The 19,869-nt window shown below is 31.1% G+C and overlaps 1 protein-coding gene across 2 annotated transcripts in view; it reads right to left on the reverse strand.

Moving 5' to 3' along the window:
• Positions 1 to 2,666: 2,666 nt before the first annotated feature.
• LOC121118420 (protein singed wings 2) overlaps positions 2,667 to 19,869 on the reverse strand; it is a 73,125-nt gene continuing 55,922 nt past the window's right edge. For both annotated transcript variants that reach the window (XM_040713013.2, XM_040713005.2), the window contains 2 exons: positions 6,267 to 6,332; positions 2,667 to 3,470 (listed from right to left, as the gene is read on the reverse strand). In XM_040713013.2, coding sequence (XP_040568947.1) covers positions 2,997 to 3,470; positions 6,267 to 6,332 — 540 coding nt within the window. In that variant the 3' untranslated portion in view covers positions 2,667 to 2,996. The remainder of the gene's footprint in view (positions 3,471 to 6,266; positions 6,333 to 19,869) is intronic.

The raw sequence follows: 19,869 nt of genomic DNA on the forward strand, positions 1-19,869 counted from the left end.
ACTTTTCATTTCTTTTCAGACCTTCAAGGCTAAAGTTGTGGTTAATAATCTCGTTCAATACATCTATTGTGATTAGATAGAGGGATGGCGATAAATAATCTTCCTGCAGATCTCCAATGTGAATGCAAAGCTCCGAATGAGCACCGGTAATGTCAATGATGAGTTCCCAAGAATGACCGAGACCATGTTAACAAACCCATTCTGCAGTCCGTACATATAAATGTGTTCGACAATGAACTTGTATGAGACAGTATCGAATTCCTTTTCGAAGTCGACAAAAATTGTAGCGTACTTGGATTATACACATATAGCTATACCATGTTGTATGGAGTGCGGTATATCCTCAATTTATGTATATACGTGAGAATCTGGGAAAGTCTTCGATTCAATATTCCAGTGATTATTTTATATGAGGTATTCAAGAGGGAAATGGGTTTGTAATTTTTTATGTCATATTTTGCCTTGTTCTTCTTTAGGCCTACAGTTAAGGATCCAGTTCTCATGAAGTTAGAAACAAAACCCTTCTTAAATATTTCCTTACACACTTCTTCAAGGATTGGATAAATTAAATTGTTAAAGCAGATGGTCCAGGGCTTTTGAAATTTTTTTTAATAGTCTTGAATGAACTTCATAATTTATTATTCAGTGATGGTAGCGTTAATAATTAAAAATATATCACGATTTAAATTGTTTCGATAATTTGTTCAGTTTTTCCAGAATCCCAATTTTGAAATAACAAAGTTGTTTTACTTTATTGGATCTTTCAACCACCTCCGGTTCAAATAGTCGTCACATAGTCTCTTCGAGTTACAAACCGAACAAATATGTAATTTGGTATAAAATCTACAGGTTTCTGTGGATATTTTATCCAGGTCCTTCAATATTTCTTAGGCAATCCCATGAACAGATTTTTACCAGGATCTTATAACACTTTGTTCCTTTTTATGATTTGAGATATCTCGTTACAAGTTCCTTCCGCTTCCAGTACAGCCACGTACAGTTTCCAGAAGGAGCTTTGAGGCTTCCATGGATTATTTAATGCTGCAAAACGGGACAATGGTCAGAAATATACGTACTGCATGAACAATACAAAAAACTTCTTGGATAATTTATTCAAATTATAGTTTGATAATAGTTCTAAAATGTAGTAAGGATAGTTTGATAATAAATAGACTAGTTTTGAATCATAAATCCTTTAACTGTGAAATGAGGTATAAGTATATCATAATATCTGCACGATACGTAATGTATTAAACTACTCATGATCGCAAACTGTATTCTTATTTTTTGTAAAGTAATGCTACAAATATATTTTATTTTTTTTAAATAATAAGTGTTTGGATTTATCTTTTTATTTTTTCAGATTATTATTTATCACCTTGGTAATCAAATCAACGCCTTCCCAATATTTTATCCACATTTTTGAGGATTGCCTTTCAGAACGTGGTATATCTTTAACATCAAAATTTACGAAACTATAATTACACGTTATTTGCTGTTTAAGTATCAAAATCATACTTTTTCAGCTGAATGACTAACATTTCCGCAATTATTACAAAATAAGTACTTTGTATTGCGTATTCTTTTTCGATGCTGTTGTCCATCTTATACGCACGCTCAAACAATACTGCGTAAAAAACTCACAAAACTGTCTGAACAGTTGTTTTTTACTACAAAATCTTATCTTTCTAACGCGATCTAGTGTAAGCCAATTATATGTAAAATTCACATTAATGCAGCAAGTAAGTTGGACTAAATAATAATTAATTAATTCACTACAAAATATTTGCAGGACTTTTTCAGTGATAAAACACATAAAATGGAATAAATTATTTTTCAAAGTAAACTTTTTACTTTTTTCCTTTGTTTTTTTAACTTTTTTTTAATTTAACATTATATAAGATTCTGTATCCTAGACAAGATACTTATATTATAAGATTATAAAATTTTTATCTTAATCCAGTTTTTGCTTGATTTTTAATACGTTATTTATTATTCAAAAAAGTTTGTTTGACATAGAAATTACGGACTTTTTCATTAATCCAATGTTGTTTCAAACTTATAAAATCAGTAAATTTTCTTCGAAAATTTTTATACAAAATTATCAAAGATCCAATTTGATTCAGAAAAAATAATAAAATAATACATCCTTCATGATCCCATTTTTCCGGCGTCAACCATTGCTGCCAAAGGCCCTCTCAAGACTCTTTCCTAAAGCCACTATGCTTTTATTCTAACAAACTGACTCTGGAAGCACCCTATGACCTGTATGATTTCCTCAATACTTACTTGGGCGTGGATCACATCAGACACTCCTTGCCTCGACACTTCCATGCTGACAACTGTTCATTTTTGAAAGTTTGTTTTTTATTGTTTATTATCTGGTATATTCTGTATTTTTAATAACGTAACCTATAATTTTAAACTATTCATCCTTACAATTTTATCTCGGACACGATAGATAGAATTCCTGTTTATTTATGCAAGAAAAGCAAATTAATGTGACGTCATCCCATACCCCTTATGTCAGGTGATAATTTTGCTTAATCATTTGCATATTTTGAGTCTCTATGTATTAATTTCACCATTGTATTGTTTACCATATTGTGCAAGACAGATTTTATGAATGATATTTTGTTCCTTTGTTGATACAATAAAATACATACTTTTATAGGGCTATAGATTTTATTTGGAATTTACTACAGAAATACAAATACTATGAATTTATTTTCCGATTAAAGTTCTTTATCTAATTTATCTATGTTATAATAACTCACCAACTACCATAAATAATTTACATACAAATAAATATCTTTATTAATCAATTTTCTAAAAATAAAATAATAAATAAAACTACAAAACCATAAATAAATAATCACATAATTTAAGTAAAATTTTCAGTCTTTCGATAAATTATGATTCACAATATATAAGTATATTATAATTTTTTGTTAAAATGATTACACGACAACTCCTTCATTGAAGTAGAATTAAAATTAAATACAACTATCACCAAGTTCGAAATCCTCTTGTTGATCACTTCTCGAAGAAGAAGATCCCGTTATGACTGTAAGCCTCTTAGGCCTAAAAGCCTCTCTCAATATAAAAGTCCGACTGGTTTTTGAAGAATTGTCCTCATGACTGTGACGATGATTCTCATCGTTTTCGTCATCCAATCTCCTTGCGTCTTCATGAAGACTCGAATTCGCCCGATTACAATTACTTTGACACTCAGTGTTGCGAAATAGAGTTGGAAGTGTGGATTTACGAAGTCCTGCGTAGGTACATCCTAAATACATATGTTTTGCTAGCCATGGAAGCTCTCCCGAGCGTCGATAGTTGATGACATCGTAGGTAAGACGAGAGAGAACCAGAATTAGAAGAATGAGCTCTCCTACAATGACAATCCACATGTAGTCGATGGATGTTTCACAGAATTGAGTATAATCGATTTGTATTAGGATTGGACTCTGAAAGGTATTAAAAGTTATATACCAGCTTAATAAAAAATTAGTAAGTGTATGATAATTACTCTTTTTTAATTTGCAAGTAAGGTGCAATAACATTTTCAAATGAATTAGTGAACATTAAAAGCATATGATTGTAAAAATGAAAGAGGTGAAGAGATTGAAAAGCTACAACTTTAACAGAGAAATTGAAAAAAAAACTACACATACAGGAGATTTTTTTTTTTTTTTTTGAAAAGTAAAAGCCATATGTTAAAAATGATTCCTTAATGTAAGATTAAACATTAGAGAAAAACTTGAACAGTTTGGAAAAATATTTTGAGGTAGCTCAAACACCCTAAAGTTTTTATAATTATTTACAAAAAAATTATAATTATAGTAAGCTTTTCAAGGTCCATTTATTATTTCTCCGACAAAAAAGGATTGAAAGGCTCCCAAAAAGGAGTGAAATATATTTATGTACACTGAAAAAAAAAGTGTATTTTTTTCTTCTAACTCCAACTTGGAGAATTATTGGTTGTCTCACTCCAAAATTAATCTTCAAGAAAAAGCTTTAATTTCAAGTTTATCGACAGTATTCAAACAAATACTATGTTTTTTTCTAAAGAAGTGTAAATTTTCAAAACTTTGAAGCCATTGAACTACCTCTAAATATGTTTCCAAATGTTCAAACTTTTCTCAATTATTTTATTGTACATTTGAGAATCATTTTTTTACCTAAACCATTTACTTATCAAAAAAAAACTATTGTCGCTCTACTACACATAAAGACGCTAACGGACTTTAAAATTCTCAAAATTAAACGGGTATAAACCCTTTTTATCTACAATAAAAAATATATCAGATTCTAGGGCATAAGACTAACCTGTGAAACATATTTTTTTTACATTTAATCCCTTAAAAATTATTAGTTTAATATCAGGGAATTTAAATTTTGCAATACAAACTTTAAAATACCGAATTAATTATTGATTTTTGTAGCTAGACCAACAAATACAAATGCATTACAAACATAATTAAACTTTCGATCAAAAATTACAAAAATGATTGAAGCCATCCCTTGTCAAAATAATTACAATTTAATTATTATATTATGTCAAGTAAAAAGTTCTGAGCATTTTTCGTAAATTGTCTTTAGTGAGCTATATCTCAAGAATTACAACATTACATAAAAAAAAAGCTTAAAGTAATCTTAAAGGTTAACCGTACACTTAAAAAAAGTTTGATTTACAGTTTTGTTTTTGGTGAAGCCAGTTGTGTGTTACAGCATTCCAAAATGGAAGTAAAAAAGAGAAAATTCAGTATCACTACTACCAAGGTAAAAAGGTAGAGCAGGCGGGCAAAAAAAATTGTGCTTCTTAGGGTAACAATACAGTATCGAACGCAACAGCAAAACGGTGGTTCCAACGATTCCGTTCTGGTAATATGGACGTCAAAAATTTCGATAAAGTAATGAAAATGGATGAGTAGGAACGGCATGCTAGCAATTATTCCATTATCCAGGAACTGAATATTAGTCAAAAACCCGTTTGGAACCATCAAAATCGGATAATCCTAACTATGCTTATTTAATTGTCAAAATAAAGTGTAAAAATGCTCAAAACTCTTTATTTTACCTATTATAAAGCTTTACTTCCGTAAATAAAAAAGGTTGACTCTTGTATAGGGGATATTTGCAAACAACGTGGCCGCTGGTCGGAAATGGTAAGTGGAATATTTAGGTTATGTGATTGACAAAGATGGTAAAAAATAATCTGTCAATGTGATTGTAGCTTTTGAGGATTTATCTCAACGTCATCATTCAGAACAAAAGTCAGTCAAACCTTTATTCATGTATTACAAGTTTAAACTTTGATCTATCACATTACCCGATGTGTGGCTTATACGAAAGACGGATATTTGTGGAAAGTTCTAAATGTATGTGATTATGATGTTAGATATCCAAGGACGAGGGAAATCTTATTCAAAAATGTAATTTAGATATAGAAAGCATTAATACTTTTTTTTTAAATTATAATTTTTTGAAGAAGGGGGATAAAAAATAAACACGTGGCTATAAAAGGACAGAAATAATCAAAATATCTAAGTAAGTTTGCAAGTAAAAAGTGGGAAACGAGCCCACATTATACAAAAAAAAACATTGCTTATAAATTACCCTTAATAATTTTTGACATATAAAAGTATTGCTATGACTATGTTATGGAAGTTTAATTTAATAAATTGATTTTTTATATTTTTATTTTACGCCAATCATTTTAATAAAACAACCCTAAGACAGCGTAAATTTATATTTATTGAAGATTTTGAACTAAAAAATAAAATTAACTCCAAACTTGTCATTCCCATTACTAAACCAAGGAACACTCTTTACATGAAAAGCAAGCTCTATTCATTTTTAAAACAAGTTAAGGCTATTTTATTTATAAGTCGGATAGTTATGAAAAGAAATAGAAAGTTAAAACTAAAATAATTAGTTAGTGAATTCATGAAGTTATTTTAATAATTGGTTATAATTTTGGCACATTAAATAAATAGATCAACTAAACATATGTATATTTTCATTTCTTGAAAACATTCATTATGGCATTACTTTAATTTAATTTAATCTTTTCTTCCAAAACTATTTACTGAAAAAAAAGTGGGCGTTAGTTTCTCAAAAAAAAGTGCATGTTCCATGTAAAATATTCCTTAACTAAACATACCAATTTAATAGGCAAATTAGTGTAAAACAACCATATGGATGTTACTTATTTATTGTGTTACATTTAATGGAGGCAAAATACATAATGAAAATATTACCTGATCCACACCGCATGCTAACAGGTCTGCGTCCCTAAAATAGAGTTTGTACTTGTACAAAAATTGCTGGAAAAATAAAAAATAAATACATCATGAAATATATAAGAATAAATATTAATTTGACATTTAGATTAATTGATTGATTTATAAAGATTGAAAAGTTATAATAATAATGTATTCACCTAAACGCACATATGAAAATTGTTTGTAAATGCCATTCCTAGAATTTTTTTATTTTACTTTTGTACATAATGGCCTAGTTTCTACCTATCCACTAAATAATATACTGGGTGTAGAAAAAGTAGGGAGACTTTCCTCTAAGTAGTCTTTAAAATACTCAAAATTGATCAGGATAATGTTGTACATAGAAAATTATATTTTATCATTTTTTTTACTAGTATAATAATGCACATTAATTTTGAATCTGACCACCATCATCCTCAATGAAAGCCTCCAACCGTTTTCCTAACCATATGCACACATTGGCAATGTAGTCAATTTTCATGATCCTCCACTACTGGTTAACAGAGGTCTTCAGGTCATCAATATTCGGGTGGCAGACTTTACAGGACTTTTTTTCAATTTGCCAACAAATGGAATAATTCAGTGAATTCAGATAGTGGCTCTGAGGGGCCAAAAGGTTCTTGGACCAGAATTTCATGTTGCTACCCATCCACTCTTGTGCAATATTGGCAATATGGGTCGGAGCCCCGTCCTACTGAAATAAGTGAGTGGCCTGTTTGGACTACTTTGTGATCTTGGTGATATATGGGACCACATTTTCCTTCAACAGCATCAAGTAGTCGACTGTGGATAGCCAGTATCCAATCGGATACCAAATTGGAGACATTTTTTCTCTAGTTAATGTCACAACCCCTAATATCATCACTTGTTTGTTCACAATTCTTCTAAGCAACTTTCTTCTAGTCTTTCGGATGCCCTTGCCAACAGTAAACCGATGCACCTTCTTCTTTCTGGGTAACTCTGACATCTTCACTGTTGTGTTGATATCTCCATGATATCTTTAGGTTTCCCTTTGGTGGGTCTTACGCACTTTAGTTTGCCCTTAAGATTGTCCTTATTAAAAAAAAAAAACAATTTCTGACCCAACAGACTATGACTTTGCTGACATTAAAGGCCACCATGATATCCGTATAGTCCTTCTAGCGCGGATTAAATTGCTTTTGATTGCTTTTCTTGCCTCCATCGCAAGATGTAAATAATTTTTGTTATAACATGAACATCAATCAAAGGCTTTGAATCTAAGGTTTTCAAAAATAATCAGAACTTTGAGATTTCATCAACAACACCTATTCAAAACTGTATTTTTAGAAAGAAAACCATTCCTTTTCTTACACCCAGTATTCAGCATTATCATGTTGTTGTTTTTTTAATATTCAAGAGACTTAGAAGCATATATATATATATATCCGGTAATAATAAGTCAACTTTAATTCAATGAACGAACAACCAGGAATTGCATTTCATAACATCACGATGCAACAATATTTTTGCCTGGCAGCTAAGATTTATTTTAATTAATGTTAATTAAGCCGAAAAACACGAAAATAAGTATAAAAATGAGTATAATTTGGCTTCAAAGCCATATTTTGACGTGAAATAACCATTAAATAAAAATAAAGTTTAAAACCAACTGATAAAAACATTGCAGCATAAGAAAAATAAATCATTTATTATGTTATCTTGATTAAAATTTCTAAAAATCTGTTTATAAAATATTTTTTCAATTAAGGATCCTACTTGAAAAATAATCAAATTTTCAATTGCTTAATATTAGTAAAAACAAAATCTTAACATTATATTGCATCTAAAAAAGATTTGTTGTAAGAAAGTTGATTTGGATTAAAAATTTTAGTTGAGCTTTTAATTATTTTATGAAATATGTAACAAATGAGTGTTGCGTGAAAAAAAAATCCGATAGCAATTAAATAATAACTTATCTATATTAATAGAGAAAGTTTTGATTGTTCATCAATTTTGAATCTGCATTTAAAATCTTAGAACTGTTGGGTTACTTGATCTAAGAAAATGCAACGTCACTGCGAGTATTTATAGCTAAAGCTCAGTACTTCACATAAATTATAATAAAAATCGATTCTTCGGAAGCTGAAAGATCTTAATTTTGTTCCATTGTATATTCCAATACTATTTAATTTCGAAACTTTTCGGAAAATTTACAAAAAATATGGATTAATGCAGAAAGAATAAAATAAGCTACAAAGATGTGTCTATTGAATACCCAATTTGCTTTTAAAAGCTTATTATACAGAGTTGATTTGAATTACCGTCCCATAAATTTTTTGGCCTTATATTCCAATTCATAGTAATTTACGAGGTTCTATGAAAAAGCTAAAATGATTTACCCTTATAAGTTTGTAAGAATGAAAACCAATCTTGATCACGACATCGGATGCATTGGCTTCCATTTTTTTTAATCAGTTCTTTCCCGTATTCCTACTGAAATACTGATCGAAATGGATACCTACATGGACTTCATTATGGATGACCTCGATTCATCATTGCAGGTGTCCAATATAGTTTCATTTATGTCTCTTTTCAGTAACTACAGTATGTCCAACAATTGATGGCGGCTTTTTTTTTTTTAACTCATGAAATAACCTAAACAAGTGATTTTTTTTGGCGAAAAAAATCTAAAATGCTTCAAACTCCTAAACATAACAAACAATATTTAGTTTCAGCTATTTCATTGTATAACCTAGTGTAGGTTCCAGTATAATTTCAACTCGAAAAGAATCGAATTTACCCTTACGTATAATTTTTTTAGAAAATGTCTAGAACTTGCCTAAAATATATTTTTTTTAATTTCACATAGCTATTCCGGAAATAATCGAAATTTGAAAAATTTGATTAATGAATAGCCAAATTTCTACAGTATGTCCAAAAAGTGATGGTGATTTAAAAAAAATCACCATAATAACCTAAACATGTGATTATTTTAGACGAAAAATTGTTTTTACTTCCCAATATGACGACCTTTAAGCTTAACACATTTTTTTATGCGTGTTGGCATCCCTTCATACAGATTTTTGAAAGTATCTGGAGAAATTTTTTCCCAAGCTTTTTTTTTTTTTTTTTTTTTTAAATTCATCTCCTGAAGTTGTTGGGGCATTTTCATTGAGTTCCCTCTGTACCAAGGCTCACGAATTTTCCATGGGAGACAAATCAGGACTTCTGGCAGGCCATGTGCCTTTGGTCCAGAAAGAATCCATGTTGTCTGAATACTATTTTTGCGCCTTTTTGGAGTGGTGAGCAGGGGCACCATCCTGATGGAAAATGGCTTTTGATGTGTCAGACAACGTTTTCCTCGTCAAAGGAGGTCTAGTTTCTTCAGTACGAGACAAGACTGGCATCAGAGACTTGCTGAGGATCTCTGTTACGTAGTACTTGGCCGTAACAGTTTGGTTTCATGGAATCAGGTGAAGATCTGACACTGGCTGGCGGCTGATAACGGCCTACACCTGAATTTTCAGAGGAAATTTCACAGTTGGAGTGGTTTCCATATCTCCCTTATCTCATGCCCAACCCCAATCTGTCTAGAGATTCCGGGCATGAAATAGCTCAAATAGACTTTCATCATTTAAGAGGATACTTTTCCAGTCATCTGCACTCCAGTGCTTCCGCTCACGACAGAATTAAAGCCAGGCTTTCCTTACGTTTTCTGAAAGTTTGTGGTGCAGACGAGATTTGTATGGCAACGCATTCAAAGAGTGCCTCAGGTGGTTGTGGACATAGGACTTGGATATTGGATATCCCTTTGAAGTCAATCTTGCTGCAAGTTTCCTTGTGGATTGTCTCTTTTTGGTCATAGATTTTGAAATCACCAGTATCGGAACTTCTCTATTTTTTTTTCTTCCTTCCTCGGCCCTTCGAATTTGCAAGGGGTTGTCCATCCTTCCTTTTCTTACACCAATTATCAATGGTCCTTAGATGAATCTGTAACCTTTGAGTAAAGTCTCTCTGGCTTGATCCACCCTCTATCATGGCAAAAGCCTTGTTTCCCGTCTCCAAAGAGTGCTCTCACACCATTTCGGATATTGAATTTCAACTAACATCCTGTGGTGTTCTCTGAGCCCTTTTATACTGATGTATGATGCAATCATCGAAAATTATTTCATCAGAAAAATTCAATATTGTCTAATGATTGTATAAGACAAATTTCATTTTATTCCGACAAAAAAAAAGCACTATTTGGTAAACCATCACCTTAAACCTTACTAGGCTCTAAAAAACGTATAGCTATCCTTCACTTCCTGAATAATAAAAGCCAAGTTTTCAAACTCATGACCAACAGTAGTCCTTTGTGAAGACTAAGATACTGCCATTGATCCTCGAGGTTTTTGAAGAACTTCAATCTGCTTATAACTGGATTAAGCATCCATCCGCACTGCCAAAATTATTAAAGTGTAGTGAACCTCCAATTTTTAGCTTTCTTATTCTCCGTATTGCTGCTCCCTGGACTTTGCCTCGTATAGGTAGGGTTGATGAACAACATTGTTCCAAAAGTAAGCGAGTATAATATTAAGGCAGGCTCAAGAGGTTTTATAACATGAAAACCCTCCGCATCCTATTCTGTTTAGCCCCAAGAGATTATACCCTAGTTAGGAACATCCATTATAATCTAATGGATGTTTTATTATTAAGTTTCAGTAGTTATTAAATTATTCAGCAAAGGATTAATATAACTGAATCTCGAAAATAATAACAATGCTTAGTTAATCAAATAATTCACATACCATACAAATAAAAGTAAACAACTAGGATAATACTTGAATTATAACCAAATAGTGAGAGGGGTATTGGTTCTTAATATGAGACTTAAAATGGGTCTCGTTCCACGTTCCTTCTTAGTTATCGGTCTTGAAAAACGTTCCAAATTTTACTACTCCCCCTAGAAGGCATCACTGTCACTAACATTATTGAAAAAGTCCGTAAGTTTATCATTTGAATTAAATGAAATAGTAAAACTGTTCGTATATTTAATGCACACGAATTGTCTTAGTTTATAACTTATTAAATCTTTCTTAAATAAAACTAGTGAAGATTAATTGACAAAGATATCACTGGTTAATATCTATAAGGATTTCATTTTGCAAAGATTGTTATATAAATTGATTTTGGCGTCTGAATCTGTTACTTTTTTTAAAGTTAAGACGAGTCTTGACGTCAAACTTTGGGAAGCCAATTTTCACTTTTCTGTAAATTGATTACAAGTTTGATAAGAAAAAAATTGTTATAAGGGTCAATTTGTGAAGCACATAAAAACAATTATTTTAACTTGATACGGATAGTGTTTCAGATTTGCCGAATTGAACATAAATAAACTTTTGTTTCCTATATTTTTTTGCATTATGATCCCTTTGGCATTAAAATATGTGAACTACTCTGCCAAAAAACAACAAAAAACTCAAAGACATTTTTATTTGTCAAATATTTAATCGACAGAACCCTAAAAACCAATTTATATCTTAATAACTTACACACTATAATTTCTTATATTTTTCCGAGGACACCGTAGTAATTGTTAGTCCAATTATGTCAAAATACATTAACTAACTCGTAAAATTAATAATTAAATTATTACCTACATACATTAGCATTTACTTATCCTTTCTTCAGTTAATAAACATTTTTAGAAATAACAAGGTTAGCAGATTGAGCTGTTGTATTTGTATTAATACCTTGCACTTTTTGTCGTAGTAATTAAAATGAATAGAACTATATATAAATGTAAGAAAGCATTAATGTATTTTTCAATTACTTGGAGTGTGTGTAAATTTAATGACTATATAACTCAGAGACTTGTCGCAATTAAGTTATACCGAGCGGTCATTTAAATCTGAACACTTTGAATTTTAAACTTCAACAAGATATATAATTTATTAATCGACAATAGAATTTCAACAGAATTTATACTATAAATGGATTTGTGTCTGAGCTCTCATAATTATTAATGTACCCTTCCCTTAGCAACAATGGTGGCTTTCAGGGGCAGCGGAAGGCCTGTTACCCGCTAAGATGTAGTCCTCTGTCATGGCGTTCTAGTGCTAACTGACAGTGGATTTCAGGTCTTCGGAGTTTGGATGACCGAGACTGCAGTCCTTACCCTCGTAATGGACCCAAAAGGTGTAGTCAAGAGGTTTGCATCAGTGTAGCAGGAGGGACAAAAGTGTCGAAAAAGTGTTCAAAAGAGCCTTGCAACGAAGGAGATGGGTTCTTTTATTGCTGGTGTCAAAAGTGGCGTCTCCATCCTTTGTACAGCTCTTTGTACAGTCTAATGATAACCTTTGAGATCTCTTGCATGGGCCCTCATTAACCCTAGGCTATCTCCTCTTTCTCATGTTTGGCTTTTTGACAGAGCTCTTCTTCCTCTACAACGTTCAAGACTTGCTGATGGCCTATATGGTGGTCCTGGAGACGCCAAACTGATTGGAGTGCACGAACGGAACTTCGTTGATCACGTCTAAGTGTCATTTTCTCAACTTTTACGTAAGTTAGAGAGCTCAAATTTTGTTTCGTTTTGTAACTAACTTTTTATGCTTCAATAGATCGAAATACAAATTAATTTTAATAACTCAATCTTCATGAATTATTAAGCATACAGATTTGAATAGAAAACCCAGTACAAAAATTAATATATAATTGTACATACAAGTAATATTCGATATAAAAAGAATGTCTATCTACCGGGAAATGCTATAGTTTAGCCATAAAAATTAAAATGCTTATAAGTTGACTTTATTTTTCCATTTAATTTTTTGGTCTTGGAAATCTCAAAACATCTTTTAAAAGCTTATAAATGTGTTATTTTTCTAATATAAATATTAAGTTATCATAGCGCAAAAAAAAGTAATCCTTTGATAATTCTGACACTCTTTCACACAGGAATGGTCGAAAATGTAGAAAAAATAATAGAAGTAGTCGAGTCCCGCCTCCAGGTAACCATGGTTTTGATTACCAAGGAGATATACATTATCGGAGTAAAAAAATCCAATAACAATATAAATCTTATTAAAAAATAATTTTGTTCTCCTTACATTTCTAATGGATGTTCAAAATTTTAATTTTTGTATGAAACAACTTTATGGATATTATTTTGGAGAGTAAATTTGAGATAGAAACAATTTCAACCAAATGTTTTTTAATATATATTTATTAATTTCCTGATTTTTTTTTATGTAGAAATTTTTGGAATTTATGAAGGTTGAAACCAAAAATTCAAACTATTCGAAGAATGTTTAATTAATGTTGCTTATATATTAAGTCATTATTGGAGTAGTATTTTAAATAGTTGCTCTTAAACAGGTTTAAAAGACTAGATTATTGCTTCAAAATCCTGAAATAAAAGCACATTTCCTTTGTAAACATCGTTTAATTGTTCATGTCTTTTTATGTATCTTTAATTCATTTGATAATATAATTTCCTATCAAAAAAAAAACAATTATTTTCTAATTTCGAATCTTCTTTCGATTCTCATATTTATCTTTTTGTTATGATGTTACAAATGTTCATTAACGTATAAACTGTTATTTTGTTTTGATCAAAAAATTTTGTATACAAGTTGACTCATGTCTTCCCTTAGATTTAGATAGGGTGTCCCTGATTTCCTTTACCTCGAGAAAATTGAGAAGGATCTGTTTAAACCTGAAATGTCTGCTTTTGTGGCCAACAGAGAGCTATTTTTCATTTACCATCCATAAAAATTTGGCTTTAAAGAGGTAATTATCATGTTTCTGGAGTCGGAAAAAACAGTCAAAAAACATATTATCTCAAGTCCAGGGTGAAATTTTTGAATTTTTTTTTGTTTCAACTTTTACTCAAATTTTGTAACTTTAAAAAAATATTTTCAAGAATAAATATGCTTATTTTTACAGGAATTGAGAATTAATTAAATGAAACGTAGTTTGTCCCTATTATATCTTTGTGTTCTTCCAAAGATACTTTTGAAGTTATAATTTATGTTCTATGTAATAGTATATATAAAAAATGAGGTTTTCAAAACCAAAAGTCACACCTGATATGAATGAGTATTAGGAGGGATTGTGTTGACGGGCTTTGATCAACTTTTTCGAACTTTGAAAAGGGGAAAAGATCTGAAGATCATACGTATAAAATATGAACTCCCACTTATAGATAAAATACGACAACCTGAGTGTTAGTGAACTTTTTAATGAAACCCCTGACGTAGCTATTTAAAGCCCAAGATTTAAAAAAAAAAAACAAAAAAAAAAAAACGAGGCTTCAAGAATATTTACTATAACGATTTATTATCTTATCTTTATTTTTTTAAATTTTAATTAGATAATTGCAAATGTTCAGCTACAGATAAACAATAAAGCTTATATTAATCAGCAAAATAATTTTCTCTTTGTTTCGGTGCAAGTAAAGGGAAATGAATAGCCAATGGGATAATGGATTATGATTAACCCTTTCTCTCATATCGTTGCCTAGGACAACACTTCAGGATGACCTGCAAGAAATATTGTGTTAATATGTGCTTCGGGATAAATACTAATGCATTTCACCATCGAAAATAAAAGAGTTTGCCTGTTTCATGATTATTTCAACCCTTTCAGTTTCAATAACCTTTAAACTATTATGTCTAGGAATTTGTAAGTAAATTATTTATTAGTAGAATAAGGATATAAATAGTGTTTTATGAAATAAAATTTAGTATTAAATAAATAAAATAATGATTATAGAATCTTAAACAAAATTAATTTAATTTTTGATGGGAATTATAGATAGACCTTAACTTCAGAATGTTGTTTGAGGCAACATTTCGTAATTTTTTTTTCTAAGATATATTTTATTTTTCTTGGAGTATGATTCTTATAATCAAAACATTGCAAAATAGAAAGGGATTTTTTTTATTCACTTACTTTTAGTTCATGAGAGAAAGGGTTAAATATTTTGGGATAGTTAAGAATGTAGTAATCATAGCCTTGAATTTAGATATCCCATTTTATCAAAACTAAATACCTCTCATATTCAATCACATAGCTCTACTAGGATCTTTGAGCAATCACTGCAATTTATTCAAACATGAAGTTTTATTACGGTTTCAATCGTGTATGTAATATAAAGTTTATGTACCAAAAAAACAAGTTCTTATACATTTTCTTAACAATAGCTTAAAATCTGGGGGAGGGGGGGGGGGGCAGCCTGACGTTAACACAAAATCAAACTTAAATTATTTTTCAGTATGGAGAGATTTAGTGAGTCTACATTTGGGTGTGAGGTCCTGTTGCTTTCCTTCTCTATTTAGAAAAATTCAATGAGTTCAAATCTTGTGAGGAATGGGACATAGTTCTTTAGACCAACCATAATTGAGCCATGTTATCTACGCAAAACTTATGGCATTTGGCAGATGTGTGAGAGAGGGCACCGTCCTGATACCCTTAGTTGTTCTTCAGCCATGGCAAGATGTTGTACCAATGCAGCTATTAGTGGCCTCCTGACTAATTTTCTGTCCGACCTTGAAAAATAACGGAGATATCTTCTTCAAATCAGAGGCCACAACCTCAAGGACTAATGTTTGATCCGTATATTTGGTGTGGTAAAAACCTCTTCTTTTGTTTCAGCAAGTCAGGGGTTGTACCGGCGGTTGTGGAATTGATCAATTTTGAATATCTTCTTGTCCGATAAACTTTTCATAATTTATCAATTTGCCTTGACCCAAATGAGAATTTTCTTGCACTTCTCGAGCCTCCTGGCTTTCATTCCATTGGTCAAAATGTCCTTGCGAAAGAAACTAATCCCAAATTGTACTTTATAGCCCTACTGATGGTCCTAGGAGGCACAAAGAAGTCGTTGGTATAGGGATTCATTGACTTAGTGGGAACTACCTTAATATTCTTCTCCAAACATAACAAGAACTTCACGTTCCTCTTTAAATTATGCCCTCCACTTCCTGACATCCTGGGAAGGTCTTTTTAATTTTTTTCATATGAGTCAACTTAAAAGTCAGGCTCCTAGAACACTTATCAATGTCTGTAATCTTCATCCGATCAAATGCAGCATCTAGGAGATCAGAGAAGCCCTTTTGCTTGATGTTGATGATGATGAAATGAATACATGATTAGTATAGTTTGTTTATGTAAAAATGTCAGTGTAAACAAAAAATCAAGAAAAAAAATCACTTAGTCTTTTCATAGTAACAAGAAAATAAATATTAATTAACAAATAAGAACAAAACTTTAACTATTTGATTAGTATAATATGTTAAAAGTACATACCTCTCAAGTTTATCTAGGAATCAAATTTCTTTTCATAATTGGTAATAATAAACGAACAATAATCAACAAAATAGGAATAAATAAAGTTTCAAGTGAACTGAGGAACCTCTAAAATACGTTCCACTATCCTGAAATTTGGCATGGACTAGTGATCTATTTTGGAGGTTCCCCAGTTCACTTGAATCATCGATTTCTACAATTCTGATTTTTGATCTACTCTAACAATTGTGTTACTGGCAAATATCTTTCTTATTAAAGCGCATAACTAACAGTAGTTGTTTTCAAACTTAAGAGTAAGGGGGGATGGGCGCTGTAAACCCATAACATACTTGTACATATAAACACATCTTTACCAAACATGAGAACATAATAAGATTATTAAATCGTGGTTGTATTCAGAGTGGGATCCAAAGCTTGCGTTACCATCTAATTACGATTTTCTTCCATTTATCATTAATTATGAGGTTTGATTGCGCAACCAAACGACAGTTGAAACATAAATGAACTAGTTTTGTTATTATCCAATGTCTCAAAGTGTAAAATGGTGTAGCAATAACAAAAAAGACAATGCGTATGCGATCTCCTCTGCTCCAATGCCAGTGATGAAAAGGCGGTAGAGACCGTAGGAAAATCCATTCAGACTCTTTTACAATATTAATAATGACATTAAGGATGAGAATGTTGTAAAAAGGGCTTCTGACAATGATGGCCAAAACTTGAAACGTTCTGTGAGCTTCAAATGTGATCTGGAGCAAAGATCAACAAGGACCCCACTACCTTAATCGGCTTCATATCCAAAAAGGTTGAAGTTGACACCAAGACCATGCGTGAGGCCATCTTTAACAAATTGGTGATTAAATCATATCTACAGAAGACAGAAACAGCAGAGGGTTTACAGGTGCAAGGTGATACTCTCTTAACTCAAGAAGAATAGTAATATTTACTCAGACTAGTAAATATTCACTCTAGACACTGTTGTGAATTGGCAAAATGATTGGTTCCTTGCAGAAACAAGAGAGGAGATTCAGGGAATCATCAGTACCAAGCATAGGGTCCAAGAGATGGTCACGAAAAGAATATACCGCTTTACTTTTTAAGTTCATATAGAGAGTTGGCACGGAAAAGTAATACAAGATGGTGAGGTACACAGTCTGGCCGTGGCGGACAAACAACTGCCCTAAGGATAATTATGTATGAACACAAGATGGTTTACCATCCCATACAGCTAGAAAGAACCTAAAATTATGCACTAGCAATATTGCTGACTTCATGGGGTTCTCCTCCAGCTCTAACCTCAAACCCCTGGACTTTCCAGTTTTGGCGTCTTGGAGAAGAATGTCGGCTGTACCTCTCTAAATTTGGAATCGCTACAAGCTACCATCATGGCAGCATAGTACAGATTGGACACGGCCTTCTTTGTCAAGTGATATAAATCTATTCTCGGGCGTGTCGTATGGGGGACAGATGCTCATTAATATATCCACAAAAATAATTCCTTGCCATATAGCAAGCATATAGAAAGCAGAGCAATCTTAGCTAAGAATTGAGATAGGATTTTTCTAGGGGACAATGAGAAGACAGGGTAGTAATACTTATTGTCTTACTGAATTTAGACCCTTGCTACCATCAGCTGCATGTTATATGAACTTAGGAGAAGAAAATGCATTACTATGAGAGAAAATGTGTTAAAAATATATTAAGATATGTGTATGTTATTATTATTTTATATATTTTTGAAGCAGTTTTATCCAAATATAGGTGGAAATTATTGTTTTTGAAATAAATGTTACTATCACAATGCTCAATTAAAAAACAAACATAAATGTAAACAGACCACACGCACCAACCTTTTTTCTATTCTAATTACTGCATGATGTTTTTCTCTAGAAAAATCCTATCCCTTTCTATGAGTTGAATAGTAAAAAATATGCTCAAAAAATTAATAATAATATGATAACCATGACAATTTGAAGAATATTTTGTCGAAGAGCAGCTTATCTATCATGACGTTTCATTAGATTGGGGGCAAGCAGCTATAAAAAAAGAGGAAATAAGCATAAAGCCTAATCTGTACCTACTTTAAGACTTAAATAATTTGATGATGTAATGTATGAGTAATGTACAACCTACCAATGAGTGCTTTTAAAATAGCAGGGGCGTCCTCAGGATTATATGTATATATGTATTCCAAATATTAGTTTTTTTGAAATAATGATTCAAATATTAATTTTTTTCGAAAATCCACAAATTTATACACAAAAATTAAAAAAAAATTAAATTTCAAATATTAACTTTATGAAAAAAAATTCAAAAATCCATAGCTATTCAACAAAAATTTTACTTCCTCGTATTCTTCATAATTTGCCCAAATGATTTTAGGAATTATGAAAATAAATCTGTCAAACAATTATAATTTCGATATAAGCTCGAACCGATAATTTTAAAACATGGAAAGGCAGCAAATATGTCATACGACAAAATCTCAAATGGCAAAATTACTGGAGGAGAAAATGTATACATCAAAACTACCTGTCATGGTCACACAATTTTTTTTAGTAATATACGTTGTTTTTTGTTACATTGATGTTCCGGCTACGAGTATTTCCAAGACTTATATTTGGTATGTACTTATATATAATTTGAAAAAATTCACCAAATAAGACCAAATTGAAAAAAAAAGTTCCTATTACTTAAAATTAAACTGTTTGACATTTTTTTTTTCTATGTTAAATATTGTCTGTTTTTTATTCAATCAGAGCCAAATTTATTTGATTTAAAAGTATATTTACTTAGTTTTAAATGTCGACTTATAGTCTAATGAATAAAGATAACAAAAGTTATAAATACTGATAAGCTATTTTAAGTTTTTGGCTATATAGTTATAATTAATTAGAAAAACGACATAAAGTGTACAAAGTAGTTAAAAAAACCATAAACACCCTTTTATTTGTCTGTATAAAGCTCAATATCTATGTTATGAGTATTTATATAGACAAATGATGAGTCATATATATATTTTCTTTTAATGTTCCCTTAATTGACCAGATGGAGTTGTCATATTTAAGTATAAGAAAACTGGAAGTAGTTTTATGAAAAAGACGTCATGTATTTATAACAACATATCACAATTTTAGAACACTAAAGACCTTATTACCGAAAGCCACATTGCCGAATGCCATTTTGCTGAATGAAAACTCTGCCGAACAGACATTTTGCAAAAAACATAAAAGAAATATATTTGATAATAATTACAGTCAGAGACTGACAAGAGGAAATGACAATCAATCATGTAAATATGTTAGAAACTCCAACACCTCTGATCTAA

Source organism: Lepeophtheirus salmonis, chromosome 1 (genome assembly GCF_016086655.4).
Source record: "Lepeophtheirus salmonis chromosome 1, UVic_Lsal_1.4, whole genome shotgun sequence".
Classification (NCBI taxonomy): Eukaryota; Metazoa; Arthropoda; class Copepoda; order Siphonostomatoida; family Caligidae; genus Lepeophtheirus; species Lepeophtheirus salmonis.